General features: G+C 38.7%; 1 protein-coding gene and 1 pseudogene across 2 annotated transcripts; one reads left to right on the forward strand and one right to left on the reverse strand.

Annotated features, from left to right (window-relative positions):
• Window positions 1–4,426: 4,426 nt before the first annotated feature.
• Window positions 4,427–6,671, forward strand: LOC145169016 (protein HEAT INTOLERANT 4-like; annotated as a pseudogene). The gene is made up of 8 exons (XR_013742244.1): window positions 4,427–4,777; window positions 4,901–4,939; window positions 5,030–5,083; window positions 5,515–5,639; window positions 5,718–5,777; window positions 5,917–5,975; window positions 6,088–6,304; window positions 6,452–6,671. The product of XR_013742244.1 is annotated as a protein HEAT INTOLERANT 4-like (transcript).
• A 1,633-nt stretch (window positions 6,672–8,304) lies between these two features.
• On the reverse strand, window positions 8,305–10,059 carry LOC145106368 (uncharacterized). The gene is made up of 2 exons (XM_079043366.1): window positions 9,891–10,059; window positions 8,305–9,761 (listed from the first exon to the last, which is right to left on the reverse strand). The coding sequence occupies exons 1-2, from the start codon at window positions 10,057–10,059 to the stop codon at window positions 8,305–8,307; spliced, it is 1,626 nt and encodes a 541-aa protein (XP_078899492.1).
• Between the last annotated feature and the right edge of the window lie 8,575 nt (window positions 10,060–18,634).

Raw genomic sequence — 18,634 nt, forward strand, 5'->3', positions numbered from 1 at the left:
GCTTCAGTTGGATAGAAACTTGGAATCATGCAAGTTGAATAGTATGATGAATGAGAACTTTCAAGCATTGGAAAATTAAGACTTTTTCACATGGATGTGTGAGTCAAGTTAAGGACTAAAGGGATCGAGTACACATTCTTGTGCACTGGTCAAGTCCACCACAAAGCTCGTTAAGACTATTCGTCATGATTTACTAAATTTTAGTAAATATGGTTATACTTACAAGTTTAAGTATAATTCTGAAACATTGGAAAAGTCTCAATGTATGGCAGAACGAATGGGAAGAATCAAATTAGGCAGACAGATAAAAGTTTCTCAAATCTGAAAAGATGGGAGAGTACTTTAGTATCATGTTCTGTGATCATCTTAATGATTAAAGAACCACATCACAATTGGTCTTCTAAGGACATCTTAGTGCATTCTTATGACTAAGAAGAGGAGTCATGAATTGTTGAAATGGTTAAATCAAGAAGATGAGTCATACTTCGTTTCAAAACAAGTCTTAGAGTCATACTCCAAGACTATAAGTTGAGTGACATATCTTAAAGAAAGGTTTATAACACTTGTCAAATGTAAGAGTAAAAGTGTCCTACTCTTGTACATTTGAAGTTGGCAAGTTGTGATGTTTTGGATTAAACAAAGACCAACTAAGGCCAATTGTGTGAAGTTTTTGTCTTGATAAAGAATCCGCACTATCTCTTGAATATTTGGCAAGATAGTCTTATATGTCAAGAGGACAGTGGGAGTCTTAAAGATCCTAAAGAGAATTTCAAGAACTAATCAAAAATAAAACCTGAGGTTCTTCACTAACACACGACTTGAGGTTTACAACCTATCATGTTGACATATTCTGTGCCCATTCCAGTTAAAGTTGGCTTTGCATAGGAGTTCTGAAAGTTCTCAATTGGTTGCATAACAACTTGGAAGCAATGGCAGGCCCTGTACTGCCAGGTGGCAAGAAGTTAAGATTGCATAAGTTCAGTCCATATGAGTTTGGATTTGTCATTATCCTTGTCTTGTGACTATGGTTTTGACGATTCACATGGATAAGAACACATACACCATAAAATCTAAGGGTCATAAGGTTTCTCTCCGATTCATGAAAATGATGGTGAGGAAACACTTCCACCAAGTAGATTTGAAGTAGATGGCAAAAGGTCTAAACAATTGAGACTATGATTACGGCATCCCTTTTCATAGTTCTGAAATTGTTTAGACACACATGCATGCTATCTAAGGAAAGGTGTATGATTTTGATAAAGTTTTATCAAAGCATCTCGTATCAGAAATCTGAACCTTGGTAAGGAAGTCAATAAAGTATTGATTTCTAGAAGTCCAGCTGATTTCTGAGTACATGTCAAAGCTAGTGGGAGCATAAGTGTTATGCTAATAATCATCATGTTAGTGGGAGCATGATAATTATTGTTAGTGTTGCAAGTTAGCAATGTTAATTATAGAAAACAAAAGTTTCAATTCGTGAGGCTGCAGGGATTGAAAAAGTTGTTTTGCAAATCTATCCTTAACTAACCAGCTCTAGAATGCAAGTCTACTAGATCATACAATAGACATACAAATGCATCCCTCCTATCATGAAATACTGAGCAGATCCTTAGCCGTAATCTAGCATGCAATTCTCATAATCATAGCATATAACATAATAAACATGTATTGGTATTCAGGGAACCACTTACTTGAGCTCGGCCGATTGCACGCATCGCACCCCTTTCTTTGATTAGAAAATTCCTTTTTAGTTAAATGTTTATTTCGTAAAAAATTTCACCAAACCCTCAGTTTGAGTTTAGACATACCCGAGAGTATGCCCAAATCCCTCAAACCAAGGCTATGATACCAACTTGTAACGACCCAAAAATCCAGGGTAAAAATTTCATTTTTATTATATTCAAAACACTATTGTAACTTTGTTCAAAACATTAAAAAGTATTACAAATAAAATAATTATCAGAGTCCAATCCCAAAGATCACATATTATGGAAAGCAAGGGTGTGTGCGCTGCGATCGTCCCGAGCTCTTTTATTTGAAACCTGGAGTACCTGAAACAAAATTGAAAACTGGAAGCACAAAGCTTAGTGTGTTTCCCATACATACCCCACATGAAACCACATAAGTCCACATAAGTCATGCACACAAACATATAAGGATGTCATGGAAACCCTCCATGGTCTTACTCCGGGTGCCATGGGAACCCCCACATGGTCTTAACTAACTGCCATGGGAACCCCCACATGGTCTTGACTATCTGTCATGGGAACCCCCACATGGTCTTAACTATCTGTCATGGGAACCCCCACATGGTCTTATCTAACTGCCATGGGAACCTCCACATGGTATTCATATAACTGCCATGGGAACCCCCCACGTGGTCTTCATATAACTACATAACACATTGACAACACATTCACAAAGAACCACTACAACTAAATAACATGGGCCGACCTTGGTGCCTTATACCCATTGATATGGTGGGAAGACTCACCTCGAATGCTGAAGCTTACTGAAAGAAATCCCTAGCTGCTGCCCTGACGACACCTCCGATCTAACAGATCAAAATAACACCCAATTAGCAATTGGGTTCCATTCTAAGGCCCACCATCCATACTTGGGGTAAAATGACCATTTTACCCTAGACCCAACATGAACCGAAACTGAGGCCCAATTCCGTTAACCAAAAGGTCCACAAAGGCCCACTAATGGCTAAATTTTCCAAATTGGGCCCAATCCCATATGTGCCTTATCATAAGCCCATATTTTCCTTAATTACAATTCAGATTACCTCAAACACCCCTTGGGACTAACTTGGTCAAAGGCATAAGTCAAAAGTCAAAGTCAACGACCCAAGTTGACTCAACTCGCCGAGTTGTCCTTCAAGTTGTCCTTCAACTCGTCGAGTTTCTCCCCCAGACTGCAAATTCGGGAAAAACCGATCCAACTCACGGAGTTTATCCATAAACTCACCGAGTTCATCAGAAACCAAACATCTTAATCCATTAAGCCACCATTCTTGAAACTAAAAGCTTCACCACTCAGATCTCAACTAAAATAGCATCTAGAAGGGTAAAATTTCCAACTTTACCATTAGGAACCATCAAAATGGGTTAAAAACCCAAACCCTAGGCTTAAAGGGTTAAGATCTTAATCAATAATCACTTAATCATCAAGACAAAGCCTCAAAATGCAGATCTGGTCCTTTAAGACTGCATGGCCATGTCAAGTTTCCAACTTTACACTCATGCATCACTAGGAGAGGCTCAAATGCTCAAAAGAGACCAAAAGAAGAGTTTAATGGGTGCATGAAGCCCTTAAGACCATAAAGTTGGTACCTTTATGCCAAAAGAACTCATGAAGATCATAGACCTGAAAGGATAACACTTGGAACGTCCTACATCCCCATCAACCACCCAAACATGACTAAAATCATACAAACTAACCCATAAAGAGATCTAAGCATCTATTAAGCAAGGTTAGAACTTTATACCCGAAATGTGCTGGAAATGGAGCAGAGAATCAAGATCTGAAAGCTCCTACTTGAACCACCACTTTGCACCAAACTTCTCTTCCTTACATGAGCTTCAAACACACCAAAACACACCCACAATGAGCTCACAACACTCAAGGATGCTCCAGGGTTTCGAGATTAGGCTTAGGGGCTATGGAGTCTGGGAATGAGGCCAACACCTGGGACTTAAGGTGTTTAAATAGGGTGCAAAACCCTAAAATTAGGGTTTCTCAATCAGCGTTCAACTCGTCAAGTACCCTTCACCAAGTCGATGAGTTTGTCCTTAAAAACACGCGAGCCAAAAGCTTCCAACACGTTGAGTTTATGCCATAAACTAGACGAGTTGGCCCCTAAAAGGGAATTTATTTCCATAATTGACCTTCTAGATTCCGGGTGTTACATAATAGCATATAATCAAAAGGCAAGAACAAAGACTACAAACAAAGCTTAAGAACTAAGAAACAAAGGCAAAAAAAATGCATTCAAATCTCAAGAGACGAGAATAAAATACGATCAAAGCTTAAGAACTACAGATTATAGAAAAAAACACATGCGAGTTCTTGATGGTAAGAAACTAATGCAAGTTAGAATGAGGGACCTAACATGCTAGTTTTTGAAATTCCAGTCACCCAACCTTCTTTTTGCTCTTTCTTCGGGTTTCCTCCACGAACGCACCACCTAGGAGCCCTAATCATATTCCAAAGGCTCAACTTCAATTCAAAGCGCAAGCCCCCTTTTATTGCATAACCTAAAAAAGCTATGATCAAAGTATAGGTACCAAAATTGCAACAAATTAGATAGTTGAACCAAAGATGTGATGAACACCTAACATCATGGACCATACATGTAATTTACTCATAACCGATAAATAGGTTGGAACGGATCATAACTGTGCATGACCATCTTCTTCAATTTTGCAGAGAAACCCCTAGCGTGCAATTTACGTCCAAATCATAATCTTCACAATGCATAACAAGATTGGTGATTTGGTTCCCCTATTAATTAAAACCTATAAATATCTTGAGAGGATCAAATCGGTGTCTCTCACTATTTGTTCAATTCTGCACAGCAATCTCTTAGCGTGTGATTGACGCCAGTTTTCGAAGCCCCACAATCCGAAAGTCTTCTGCTTCAACAGAAGCTGTCACCGAACAGCAGCAGCAACGGAATAAGGAACACACAAAAGTTACTCGGGCACCAAAACGTTCAAAGGTTTCGAAGCCTGAATCAGAGCCTGAGTTCTTCGAGGAGCAGCGTGATATGGTAAACTAGTATGTCTTGCTGATTTGTGTTTTAATGTTAATACTCTTTTAGTATGTCTTGGATTTTATCTTCTCTTGTTAGATGGCTTAATGTGTTCTTACCTATTGACTATTGTTATTGCAGGAGGACTTATGGAAACAGGCATTCCCTGTTGGAACAGAGGTATAACACTATATGCCACCATTTATGTTCATCTCGTTAGTTTTGTCAAATTGTGTAGGCTGCTCATTGGGTTTGCCCTTTTCATGACAGTGGCACCAGCTTGACTTGCTCTCTGAATACAAATGGAATTTCTCAAATCTTGAAGTGAGTTACATTCTATTCTAGTGCTTGTTTTATATCCCAAGGCCCCATTGTTGTTATCCATGACTTGTACTATATATGGTTTGCATTGGACTGGGATTGAGACTGATGCCAATGGGACAAAAAGACTTGAATACCCTTTTCATTTTCATCTTAAAAATAACCCTAGAAAGCTTGTCTAGCTGATGTCATTCATGTTCCTCATAGTCTACCATTGAGAAAAAATGTAGGTATTTGTTAGAAATATATGCAACAAAGTCATCTAACAAGAGAAGATACAATACTTTCATTTCATGATCAAACAAAAGGGATCTGCATACCTGTAGTGGTTGCGGTTAGTAGAGGACAATTATTTTCTTTCCTTCTTTTTTAAATACTTCAGGATTTGCATACATACCCCTTTCTTATATTTACTTTTTTCAAATATTGAGCAGGTTGTATCTCCATTTCCACCTTCTGATAAGATTGGAATTCAATCTGTGTATAGAGAGTCTGAAGAAATTCTTGACATGAAACAGATGAAAATGGATTGGGTTCCATATATTCCATTAGGAAAACGGTAATTATTATTATTTTTATATCGACAACCATATCCAATATGTTCCAATTAACGAATTTCATTCTTGATTTCTTACAGGGGTTCTTCAGTTGAAAGACTCAAATATCAAATCTTCATTCTAAGCTGTGTCCAAAGAAGGTATTCTCCCTTGATTAAGTTTACATCTTGACATTTGAGTTTCTCATTAAGTCAATTAAGTCAAAAATAATGTTTATTAAGCAGTTCTCTTGTTTCCAGTTTATTATAGAATGTTGCTCATTTTCTGATTTGAAAACAGGTCTAGTTTGAAACATCTGAAGCTGGATCGTGTCTTAAAATTTCAATACTGCTTACCATGTAAGTACATGGAATGGATGATTCTTGAAGGAATGTTATTCTTTCATTCCTTGGTAGAAGTGAAATACAGGGTTTATAATTTGGAATAAGTTGTTTTTTTTTTTTTTTACAGACTTCAATGATCCCTTTAAGGAAGATGAAAATGAGACAAGAATCACTAGTGTGGATATCAATTATCCAATGGAACCAAAGCCTGTAAGTTGTTTTTTTGCACTTGTTGTACGTTTTGCTTAATGAGCAAAGAGAAAAAGGCTGCATTTGAAAACATTAAGTTTTATAAATTCTACCCTGTTACCACACCCGACACCCCAGATGTCTCAAATCTTAAGGTTTGCTACCTTTTTTTTTTTTTTTTTTTTTTTACAAAAATAAGTCATTATTACAAAATGAACTATTTACCCTTGATTTAGATCATCAATTTATGTTTATCTACATTGAAGGATGTTTGTTAACCATGTGTGTCTTTTTTCTTGCAGTCTCCATACATTAATCGGTACTATGGAAAAACATATCAAGTATATTGACCAGAATACCCTTGAGAATGCGACATCAAGATTTTTGTAGCTCTAGGAATATTGAAATTTATTGAGTCTTACTTTGGCCATCAAAGAACGAGTTCATTTTCAATGCGGATTGGACCTTCATCTTACCTTTTTTATGGAATTAATTAAATGCATTTTATAACTTGTATCTAAATATGTTTGTGCATCCATCCATATATACATATATCCCTTTATACATACAAACATGGTATCATGTATGTATGTACGAGAAAATCTTTTCAGGGGCTGTTTGGTACTTTTAAAAAAAAAAAAAAACTCAGGGTCTGTGTTTCAAAGAGACATGAGAAATTATAATTTAGAAGGTAGATAAATTGATGTTCATAAAACTGTTTAAAATTGTAGATAAATTGAAACAATCTTAAGTCTTAACCTTTAAAAAATAAATTTCAATTAAACTTCTTGAAGCCAAAGATACGCATCATTTTTTTAGATGGGCGTTAATTATTATTTTTTTTTAGTAAAAGGTTTGTTGTGAACATTGGACAATATAATAATTAAATTTCAAATTAAATATGAACTATTTGTAAAGTTAACATATAGAAAGCAGAATATTATTGTACATTGTAGACAAATTGATGTTCATAAAACATTTACCAAAAACAAAACAATTATTTGGGGATATTTATCGGTTGTTTCTTTTTTCCATCTCCGTTGTTTATTGTGTCTTCCAATTCTTTCGCGACCACGCCATCTTTCAAAACTTTGTAAATCAATGGTATAGCCAAAATTTTGTTTTAGGGTAGACCAAATAATTTACAAAATATGAGCAACTAGCAAAATACTGAAAATGGTAACAAAATGTAACAATATATGGTTTTAAAGTAAATTGTCCATTTAAATTGAAAGTAACTGATTAATTAAGATAATAAAAAATATTAATATACAAACCTAATGAATAAGGAATTCACTGTGGAGATTGAAATACAATTTGATCTATTCAAAAAATTATTGTCTTAAATCTTTAATCCACACGTCTCAACATGTAAATCCTTCATTATGAATTTAAGTTTAAAATAGAGTGGGTCATGTTACAATTCACAGCCCTAACATTTTTTATTAATAGAAATATAAAATTTATATATAATATATTTCACCTCAAATTTGTGTGGGAGTGGGCCAAGGCCCAGAGGCGGACCCAAAATTTTTTTTAAACAGGGGGCAAAAAATTCAACTTGAAGCGGTTTGAAGATGTACACAAAAAATAAGAATTTGATAATCGATAGAATTTATGCTTGCTTTATTGATAGAAATAAGACAAATCAAATTATCTTGCAAACAAGTATCTTCCAACAACAATTAAACCACAGTTATTATAGTAAACAAAACATAGTCATTTTTTTAATATTATAATTAGATAATGGACAACCACTTGTCTTTTCCAAGAGATCAAAAGAACCATAAACCAGGGAAATACAAATAAAGTAGTTCCATTAAACAATGGTCATCTAATAAATAATAACCTGTCATGTACTCGGTAATTGGCAACGACGGGATCTCATAGTTTGAAATCTTTTCAAAATGCTGTCATTTGGAATCGTTTGAAAAATCTCTTTCTCGATGTATGTAACCAAACAATCATTCAACCATTGGTCCCTAATTTTGTTGTGTAATCGAGTTTTCACAATCTTCATTGTTGAAAATGATCTTTCAACTGAAGCCGTTGAGATGTGTAAAACCAAAACTAGTTTGATCAGTCGATAACCCAAGTGGTAAATGAAAATTTTCTTTGTCTCGACTAGCTTCATTGCAAGGTATCCAACTGCCTTTTATCCAGAAAAATGAACACTAGATTTCATATCAAAAATATACGTGTCAAGCTGGTTCTCAAGAACAAGTATGTCTGTTTCAAAAAAGTCTGAGGGATAAAGTTGGGCTAAGGTAACCAATTTCTCCTTCTTGAAAGATGAGAAATAATCATCGGGGTTCAAGCAAGCCATACAAAGTAGCAATTCAGTAGTGGTTTCATTAAATCTACTTCTAAGTTCTTGAAGCACCCAATCTATCACATTTTTAAATAAATCATTTTCATAATGATGAAGGTTTGTCACTTGCTGAGCTACACGACGAGGCCTACCTCGAGCTACAAAGACATCATCCATCTTTGGAATAGCAATACTATACTTTTCACAAAATAAATAAACTTCTTTGACCAATGATTCCCACCCTTCGTTTCTCAGTGTCATTAACCTTTGTTTTGAAATACCAACTAGTTCCATAGCATTCACTATATCTTGATCTTTCCTCTGTAATGCCAATGATAACTCATTTGTAATTCCAAGTATACTTTTCATCAAGATCAACGCAAAAACAAAATCAAAAGATTGTGTCCAATCCAACAATATGATCGCTTCTTCCTTTTGCTCAGAGCTCCCACAATCCTCAACAACATACTCAAGTATCTCAATTATAGAAGAAAATAAGATACCGATGTTCAACAATGTTACGTAATGAGATCCCCATCGTGTATCGGTTGCCCTTTGAAGAGTATATTCTTGATTTAACCCTTTACCAGTTTCAATATTTCCAACATCTATTGCTTCCAGGATCTTCTCAGCTTGTTTCTCACGAAGCATATCTTTACGCTTACAAGAGGCTCCAACAACATTCACTAACTTACTAATCATAGTGAAAAGCAAAGCAATATCAACATGATTCTTAGCTACAACAACAAGGACCAGCTGGAGTTGATGTGTGAAACAATGTACATAAAATGCAGAGCTGTTATCCCTCAAAATCAGACTCTTGAGACCATTAAACTCACCTCGCATATTGCTAGCTCCATTGTAGCCTTGCCCACGAATTCGCGACATAGTAAGCTTGTATGTTGCAAGTAATGAATCAATGGTTGCATTCAAGGACAAAAAGTTAGTATTTGGTACATGTACAATCCTAAGAAAGCGTTCAATTACGTAACCTTTTTTGTCTACATATCGAAGTACAAGTGCCATTTGTTCTTTTGTAGAGACATCACGACATTCATCATCTAAAATAGAAAAGTAGTCATCCCCAATATCTTCAGTTATAAGCTTACTAGTTTCAATTGCACAAGACGATGCTATATCTATTTGTATTTTATGAGAGTACAACTTGTTGTTTTTTGGAGCATTTTGCAAGATGAATTTTCTTGTTTCTTCATTGTGGTCTGCCAAAAACTTCAACAACTCTCTAAAGTTCCCCTGATTACTTGAAAGTTCTGACTCGTCATGGCCCCGAAATGCTAAACCTTGATGTAGAAGGTATCGAACACAATCAACAGAAGTGAGTAATCGAGTCTTATACTCAATTTTGACTTGATCAGATTGCTTAACAAACGAATACACAATGTGCTAATTTTGATTCATCAAGTCTTCACATTTTTGTCGGGCTTGATTGTGAGCACTCCCTGGACCACCAATATGAATTTTAAATCTTTCCTGCTTTTTCAAATTATTGAATCCTTCGGTTATGAAAGATTTGCCATCACTTGCTTCGACATCATCATCACATAAATAACAATATAAGCAGAATGCAACATCTTCCATCACGATGTATTCTAACCAAGGTTTGTATAAATCCAAATCGAGCCAACCACTAATAAATCTCCTTTTCGTCTTACCAAAAGATGTTTGACGGAACTTATGACCATGCGGTTGATGAGGACCTCTTTGTAAGTAGGCTCTTCAAATTTTCTCACGATCATTAGGATTATATTTAGGCATTCTTCTTCGAGTCACAGGGTCGGCAAGAAGCTCATTTAAATTAATTTCTTCACAATTTCTTTTTGAACTTTATCCCATGTTCGTAGTTTGTTCCAAATTTGGCTTTCTTTTTGAACTTTACTCCATTTTTGTAGTTTGTTCCAAAATTGGCCTTATTTTTGAGCTCTGCCCCATGTTTGTAGAAGTTCTAATAATAAACTTATCCATTTCCCCTGTATTTATAATTACAAAGTATAAACCCTAATTAAAAATAACACCCAAATAAGTGAATAACAATTGTATCAGAAATTCAGAATATATATATATATATATATATATATATATATATATATATATATATATATATATATATATATATATATATATATATATATATAAAGAAGATCAATCAAAGGTAAATTATTTGAAAACTATGGACATGGATGTGTGTATTGGGTATAGAAAGTGAAATCAATTAACAATTCAACATAATAAGATTCTATGACATAAAACCCAATTATTTGAAAAATAATAAAAAAGAAAGTATATGAATATGTGTCATGTGTACCTGGCATGAAGGATGAATCAATGGAAAATCAAGTTAAACACAAAACTCAAAACTGTAAATGAAAGGAGCAAGTGTTGGTGATTTTAGTGTCACCATGTCGTTTTATGTAACTGGAACTAACATGTGAGCTAAGGGGCTTCTTAATTTGTACTATAATATATGAACGGATTGGTACGGGGTGCACGCATGTATAATATCGAATTAGAAGCCGGTTCGACGACTAGTCGAGGGTCCGGGGGCAGCGCCCCTGGGTCCGGGGTTTCCAAAGGGGCAGCGCCCCTAGCGGGGTCCAAGGGGCAGCGCCCCAAAACCTCACCGAATTTTACATATGGGAACATAGTGGAAAATTCAATTTCTTGAGGGTGATTATGGTAAAACTAACGAAACTCGTTAGTTTTGGTAACCCTAAATCCTCATTAGATCCGGATTATCCTGACTTGCTTCCAAAGCAACTAATGACGACCCAACCCTAATGAAACCCTAATCGTGTTTAATATATAAACGGTTCTTCCTCTTCAGAAGAAGGTTACGATTATTAGCTCTCGTTTTCATCAAACTATCACAGAATCTCTGTAGCAAATTGGCTTATGATTTCTGTGCCTAGAATCATAAGTGTCCACTTGGATTATCCTAGGCTGAATTTCTTGCAACCCAGGCATAGGGTAGAAATATCAGTTCGGAAAGTGTTCTCACGATCCAAGTTGGTATCCAGATCTCCACCACAAACCCTGTATTTTCCCACATTCGAACTGATATTTCCTGTTACTGGAGATGGGTGATTCAATCCACGAGATGACCACTAAGTTTGCAAAGTTGGAGAAGTTCGAAGGTGTTGACTTCAGGCGGTGGAAGAAGAAGATGCACTTCATGCTGACTACTCTGAAGGCATCATACGTGCTGACTACTCCTAGACCATCGGAGCCTGAGGAAGGTGTTGTTGAGACGATTGAAGAGATAAGAAGGAGACAGAAGTGGGACAATGATGACTACATCTGCAAAGGTCACATTTTGAACGGTATGTCTGATGCTTTATTTGATATCCATAGTGAAGCCTTGTGTGCCAAGGAGTTGTAGGACACCCTTGAATTGAAATATATCACTGAGGATGCTTCTAGCAAGAAGTTTCTGGTCAGTGATTTTAACAATTATAAAAAAGGACGATTCAAGGTCTGTTACCGAACAATACAATGAACTCCTTGGCATATATGGTCAGTTGTGACAACCTGGAATTTCTAACTGTGTAAACATTCAAATTTATCAGTGTTAGACTCTTTTTGCTTCCAGTTATCACTGTTTGGAACCTGTTTTGGGTATTCTAACTCTAGTGAATCAAAGGATTTAGTATTGGGAAGTGTCGGTTTAAGTTCTAAACTACCTAGCAACCGTAAACCTCCTCAAAAAGGAGTTTACGGTCGAGACCTTGAGTTTACGGTCAGGTAACCGTAAACTCGGGTAGACCGTGAACCTGTATACGGTCAGGTGGTCCCCCAATGACCGAGAACTCTACCCTATATATATGGTATTTAGCTTTCATTTCACACTTTAAGCACTTCAAAGGCTTTCTCTCTCTACTCCCTCTCTACTCTCATCGAGAATCCTCAAGAACACGGTTGTGTTTTGGACCGAAAACACCCCCAATTGCCTCCAAATCGTAAGTACCACCCTCCTTTACATCTATCTAGTTACAATCCTTCATTTTGGACTTAAGATCATCACTCTTCGCATGAACAAAAGAGTTTACGGTCCTATGAATCTTCATAGACCGTAAACCCGTAAAAAGGGTGTTCTTATAAGCCTTTACCCTTCCTAAGGCTAAACATGGTCCCTAGAATCCAATGTCGTTGAATGAAGCCCTTGAAAACCATCGTTTGTGCAAGAATGATGAGTTTACGGTCTAGTGTATCTCCTTAGACCGTACACCCTCCATGAACCGTAAACCCATGGACCGTAAACCTTATGACCGTAAGGTCATTGGACCGTAAACACTAAAACCGTGAACACTTGGACCGTGAACACCAATGGTCATACCTCTTTGACCGTAAACTCTATAGGGTGGCCATATACCCTAATTATGCAATCATATGTGATTGTATCCCATAAATCTTAGAGTTTCCTAGACGTTAAGGGTGCTACCCTTCTGATTTAGTCGTCTATTCACTAAATTCATACACATACATGTCTATATGTGTCTATTAGGATCGTGGTGTGCTCAAGGTTACACCTGACACTCTGCACTCCTCCTCCAATCACACGTCCGAACCACTCACTACAGGTGAGTTCATACCCCTACGCTTTTTCCGAATTTTTCATGTGTTCAGGGGGGGAATACAAGCAAAAGTACAAGGAAACTTGTGCTCGAAATATATTATTTTGTTTAAGATAATTATATTTTCAGTATGCTTTTAACATGGAAAACAGTTTTTACCAAACGATTAAGAAATCAACTCGTAGAAACAGTTTTCAAAACTAGGGTAACGAACTTGTGAATCATGTTGTAAAATGTATCATTTTATAAAGGATTCCTGCAAATCATAAAAAGGATTTCCCATATTATTACTTGTAAATTTGTTAGTCTAGTTGGAGACACATCCTTGGTAACACTCCCACAGAATCAGAGTGTAGGACTAGCACTTATGACCAAAATCTCTTGTAGGGAGAACGTGACTGTTGTGTATAGATCTATACGGGACTGACAATCTCGCACCTGGCTGCTAGCTACAGTCGGACCGGCAGGTCTACGGGTGACAAAGTCATTAAGGGTATCGGCCGTTGCGGGCCATATCCAATCAGTTATGGTTATAAAACTCACAATGTAGATAACATAAATTTACTTTTGTAATAACGAATCAAGTGAACTAACCTCAAAGTAATAACCGATTTAATTACTGGAGGGTATTAATAATAATATCTTCAGGACTTAGTTCACCACGGTTTTCTTTTATTTAGCTTTTAAAGCTAATGTACCTCTCTGGGTGTAACCAGGGTTTTTAAAAGAAAACTGCTTTTATTAACACGAGTATGGTAGATACTTGCTCACCTCAGTTTAAAACGAATAATCAACCATCAACCTTTAGGGAAAATATAGGATTTTCCCGGGATAAACCGGCTATTCAAAACGGATTTGTTTAGCATGTAACCAACGGATATTCACATTCATTCCACGACACCTGGGATTGTACACATCTTGGTACGAATCTGGGAGTCATGGAAGGAATGGGTTTCAAACATGCTTTTCATAAGAAAATATAGGATTTTCTTGAGAAACACTCTTCAAAAGAATCAAAGAACATTTTCCACCAAAACAAATTGCTTATGAACTCACTGGCTTTATGCTGATATTCTTTCAAACTGCTTGTGTTCTCAGGAAATCCGTAGACAGGTACTCCTTGGATTTAGAGAAGCTGGAGCAATAATAGTCTTGTTTTTATACTTTTGATATGAACAAAACTATGTATTAAACAATGCAAAACCTTTTTCACATATGTATTCAATGTCTGGTTGTGTTTACTATGCTTGCTACGATACAACTATTGTGATACTACGCATGACGTCAACCACCCCCGAACATTTCCGCCGTTCCGGTTTGGGGGTGTGACAGATTGGTATCAAAGCCCTTGTTTATAGCGAACTAAGTATACCGAACCTTACATGGTATACAACTATAAACACTAAGGCGCCTAAGTGCTCTACACTAAAAGTATATTTTCAAAAATATAAGTATTTTTATATAAGTATACAAGTATACCTAAGTACCTGAATCCGTGTCATAGGAAGAACAAAACAAAAGTATTTGGGTGTTGGGATGCTACGGTTAAGCCTGGGCAGTTATGTAATCATGTCTAGGGTGAATATTGCCTGATCAACTATATTCAGTCGAGACATGACCAACATGTGCTTGGGAGTGATTGTGGTGTTACGGCATGGCCTAAAACTTACCAATAACAGAAACATTCAACATAAAATACTATAGGAGTATTTTAGTTAGAGCCAAGTTCCGTATATAGATTTATTCCAAGTGTTGCTACCTCTCTTTCCTTAAGCGATAAATTATTTGCATTAGTAAATTTTATGTGCTTATCGCTTGGTAGAACACTTTCATTATCAGGATGATATATATCTTGTTATATATCTCGAGGACTTACCATCCTCTTCTTCCTGATTGTTTCTAGAACAAAATGCCTCCCCGAAGAAGACCCATCAGAAGAAACAACAACACTCCACCACCACCACCCCCTCAGTTCGACCCTGTCATGTTCCAGGCAGCAGTTACCGCCGCCGTGACTGCAACAATGGCAAAGGTGAACGCTGGAGGGGCTGGAGGTGGAACTAATCCTCAAAGACAAGACGGAAGTCAGGCACAACAAAAGGAGTGTTCCTACAAGGACTTCATGACTGCGAAGCCCAAGCCCTTCGACGGAAACGGAGGAGTTATCGCCCTGACTCGATGGTTCGAGAAGATCGAATCCATCTTCGAAATTTGCGCCTATTCTGAAGCCAACAAGGTGAAGTTCGTCGCCTGTACCTTCACCGACCGAGCCTTGACCTGGTGGAATGGTCAAGTCAAATCCCTAACCCTGCCAGTGGCTAATGCCATGGGTTGGGAAAGACTGAAGGAACTCATGCTTGTTGAATACTGCCCGAGGGGCGAAGTGCAAAAGTTGGAGCACGAACGTTGGAATCTGAAGATGAAGGGATCTGACATCGCTGCCTACACTGCTAGATTTTGTGATCTGGCTCTCCTGTGTCCGGGAATGGCCACCCCGGAAAGCAAAAAGATCGAGAGGTACATCTGGGGACTGACGCAACCCACCAAAGGAAATGTCTTGGCTGCTAGGCCGACCACCTTTGAAAGCGCCAAGGATCTGGCGCAGACTCTGATTGATCATGGAGTTGATCTTGATGAGGTGGCAGCCGTCCCCGAGCCACAAAAGGAGAGTGGTGGGAAGAAGAAGAAGTTTGGTAACAAACGGAAGGGTCAGTCTTCGTAGGAGCCCTCCAAGAAGCAACAAATAGTGGCAGTCCACGCTGCTACTACTCCTGCTGCAGTCCCCGTTACTTCAACAGCCCCCAGCCGCTATGCTGGAAAACTACCTCTGTGCAAAAAGTGCAACTACCATCATCAGGGGCAGTGCCAGGAGATGTCGTGCACCAGCTGTGGCAAAAAGGGACACACAACTCGTTTCTGCAAGGGACCAGCCCAACCAACTAATCCGACTCCTGGTGCGGGTGCCAGCCAAGCTTGTTATGGCTGTGGAGAGGTTGGACACTTTAAGAGAGATTGTCCCAAGGCAACAACAGGTGGCAATGCAGGGAGAGTGCTGGCAATGGGCCAGGAGGAAGCGGTCGCTGATCCTACCGTTGTTACAGGTATGTTCCTCCTTGACAACTCTTATGCATGCATTCTTTTTGATTCTGGTGCGGAGAGAAGTTTTGTTAGTCATGCATTCAAGCACCTAATCAAATGTAAATCTCAACCTTTAACCAAAACATTCACCGTCGAGATGGCTAAAGGAAAGAAAGAGAGCACGAACGATATATTCATAGGCTGTACTCTCACCATAGGCAATCATTCCTTTCCCATAGATCTTATGCATGTATCCATTACGAGTTTCGATGTTATTATCGGCATGGATTGGTTAAGCCCCATTCGCGCTGATATCCTTTGCTTCGAGAAAGCCATCCGTCTCAATCTTCCCTCTGGTGGAACCCTCATGATTTATGGTGATAAGCTTAGCTCGAACCTTCGTATCATTTTGTGCGTCAAAGCCCAAAAACTTCTACGAAAGGAGTGTCATGCATTCCTAGCCCATGTCATTAATGAGAAGCAGGAAGTTAAGAACCTCGAGAGCATCCCCGAAGTTTGCAACTTTCCTGATGTCTTTCCCGAAGAACTTCCGGGAATTCCTCCCGAACGTCAAGTCGAGTTTCGTATCGACTTAACCCCCGGAGCTACTCCTGTAGCTAAATCCCCATACCGCTTAGCGCCAGCAGAGATGCAGGAGTTATCCAGTTAGCTCAATGAGCTGCTCAACAAAGGATTCATCAGACCGAGTTCCTCACCCTGGGGAGCCCCGATCTTGTTCGTGAAAAAGAAGTATGGATCCTTTCGGATGTGTATTGATTATCGAGAATTGAACAAGCTCACTGTCAAAAACCGTTATCCCTTACCCATAATCGACGATCTCTTCGACCAACTTCAGGAAGCCATTTATTTTCAAAGATAGATCTAAGATCAGGGTACCATCAGTTGCGAGTTCACGAGAATGATGTGCCCAAGACAGCATTCCGAACTCGCTACGGACACTACGAGTTTGTAGTAATGCCCTTTGGTCTGACCAACGCACCGGCAGTATTCATGGACCTGATGAATCGGGTGTGCCGCCCTTTCCTGGACAAGTTCGTGATCGTGTTCATCGACGATATACTTGTCTATTCTTGGAGCGAGAACGATCATAAACAGCACTTGAGGCAGGTGCTGGAAACATTAAGGGCTGAGAAGCTTTATGCAAACTTTTCCAAGTGTGAGTTCTGGATTAGGAAGGTAACTTTCCTCGGTCACGTGGTTAGTGAGGAAGGCATACACATGGATCCTTCCAAGATCAAAGTGATTGAGAATTGGTCTGCACCAAAAACACCCACAGAAATCCGGCAGTTCTTGGGTCTCGCGGGCTACTATCGCAGATTTATCTAGAATTTCTCCAAAATCGCCAAGCCTTTAACTACCCTGACACAGAAAGGTTTAACCTTTAGTTGGGGAGAAAAGCAAGACACTGCGTTCCAAACCTTGAAGCAGGCCCTATGCAGCGCACCTATCTTGTCCCTGCCCGAAGGGACGGAAGACTTCGTTGTCTACTGTGATGCATCCAATCAGGGCCTAGGCTGTGTGCTCATGCAACGAGGAAAGGTTATCGCCTATGCCTCGAGGCAGTTGAAAACACACGAAGTCAATTATACAACTCACGATCTTGAATTGGGAGCAGTGGTCTTTGCATTAAAGATCTGGAGACACTATCTCTACGGAACCAAGTGCACCATTTTCACCGACCATAAGAGCTTGCAACATATCTTTGATCAGAAGGAGTTAAACATGAGACAGCGGCGATGGGTAGAGCTACTCAGTGACTACGAGTGCGAAATTCGCTACCATCCCGGCAAGGCCAATGTGGTAGCAGATGCCCTCAGCTGCAAGGAGTATTCAGGTTGTAGAGTGAAGGCATTGACTATGACCATCCATTCCCAATTGTCCGCGCAAATCAAGGAGGCTCAGCTGGAAGCCTTGAAACCAGAGAACATAGTAGATGAAGCAATGTGGGGAATGGACAAGAACTTAGAGATCAAGGGTGACGGAGTCTATTATTTCATGGACCGGATTTGGACCCCAAAGTTCGGTGGTTACAGAGAGGTTGTCATGAACGAAGCTCACAAGACCAGATACTCCATTCACCCAGGATCGGACAAGATGTACCTAGATCTCAAGAAACTGTATTGGTGGCCAAACATGAAAGCAGAAATCGCTACCTTCGTGGGCAAGTGCCTGACTTGCGCCAAGGTGAAGGTCGAATATCAGAAGCCCTCAGGTCTGCTTCAGTAGCCAGAGATACCTGAGTGGAAGTGGGAAAGGATAGCGATGGATTTTATCACCAAGTTACCCAGATCTCCGAGTGGGCACGACGCCATCTGGGTAATTGTCGATCGGTTGACGAAGTCCGCCCACTTCCTGCTAATCAAAGAAAACTTCAAAATGGAGAGACTTACACGAATCTACATCCAAGAAATAGTTAGATTGCACGGTGTGCCTGTGTCCATTATCTCCGATCGTGATAGCAGGTTCACTTCGAGGTTCTGGCAGTC

Source organism: Lactuca virosa, chromosome 4, assembly GCF_052849685.1.
Source record: "Lactuca virosa cultivar CGN04683 chromosome 4, Lactuca_virosa_CGN04683_v6, whole genome shotgun sequence".
Lineage (NCBI taxonomy): Eukaryota > Viridiplantae > Streptophyta > Magnoliopsida > Asterales > Asteraceae > Lactuca > Lactuca virosa.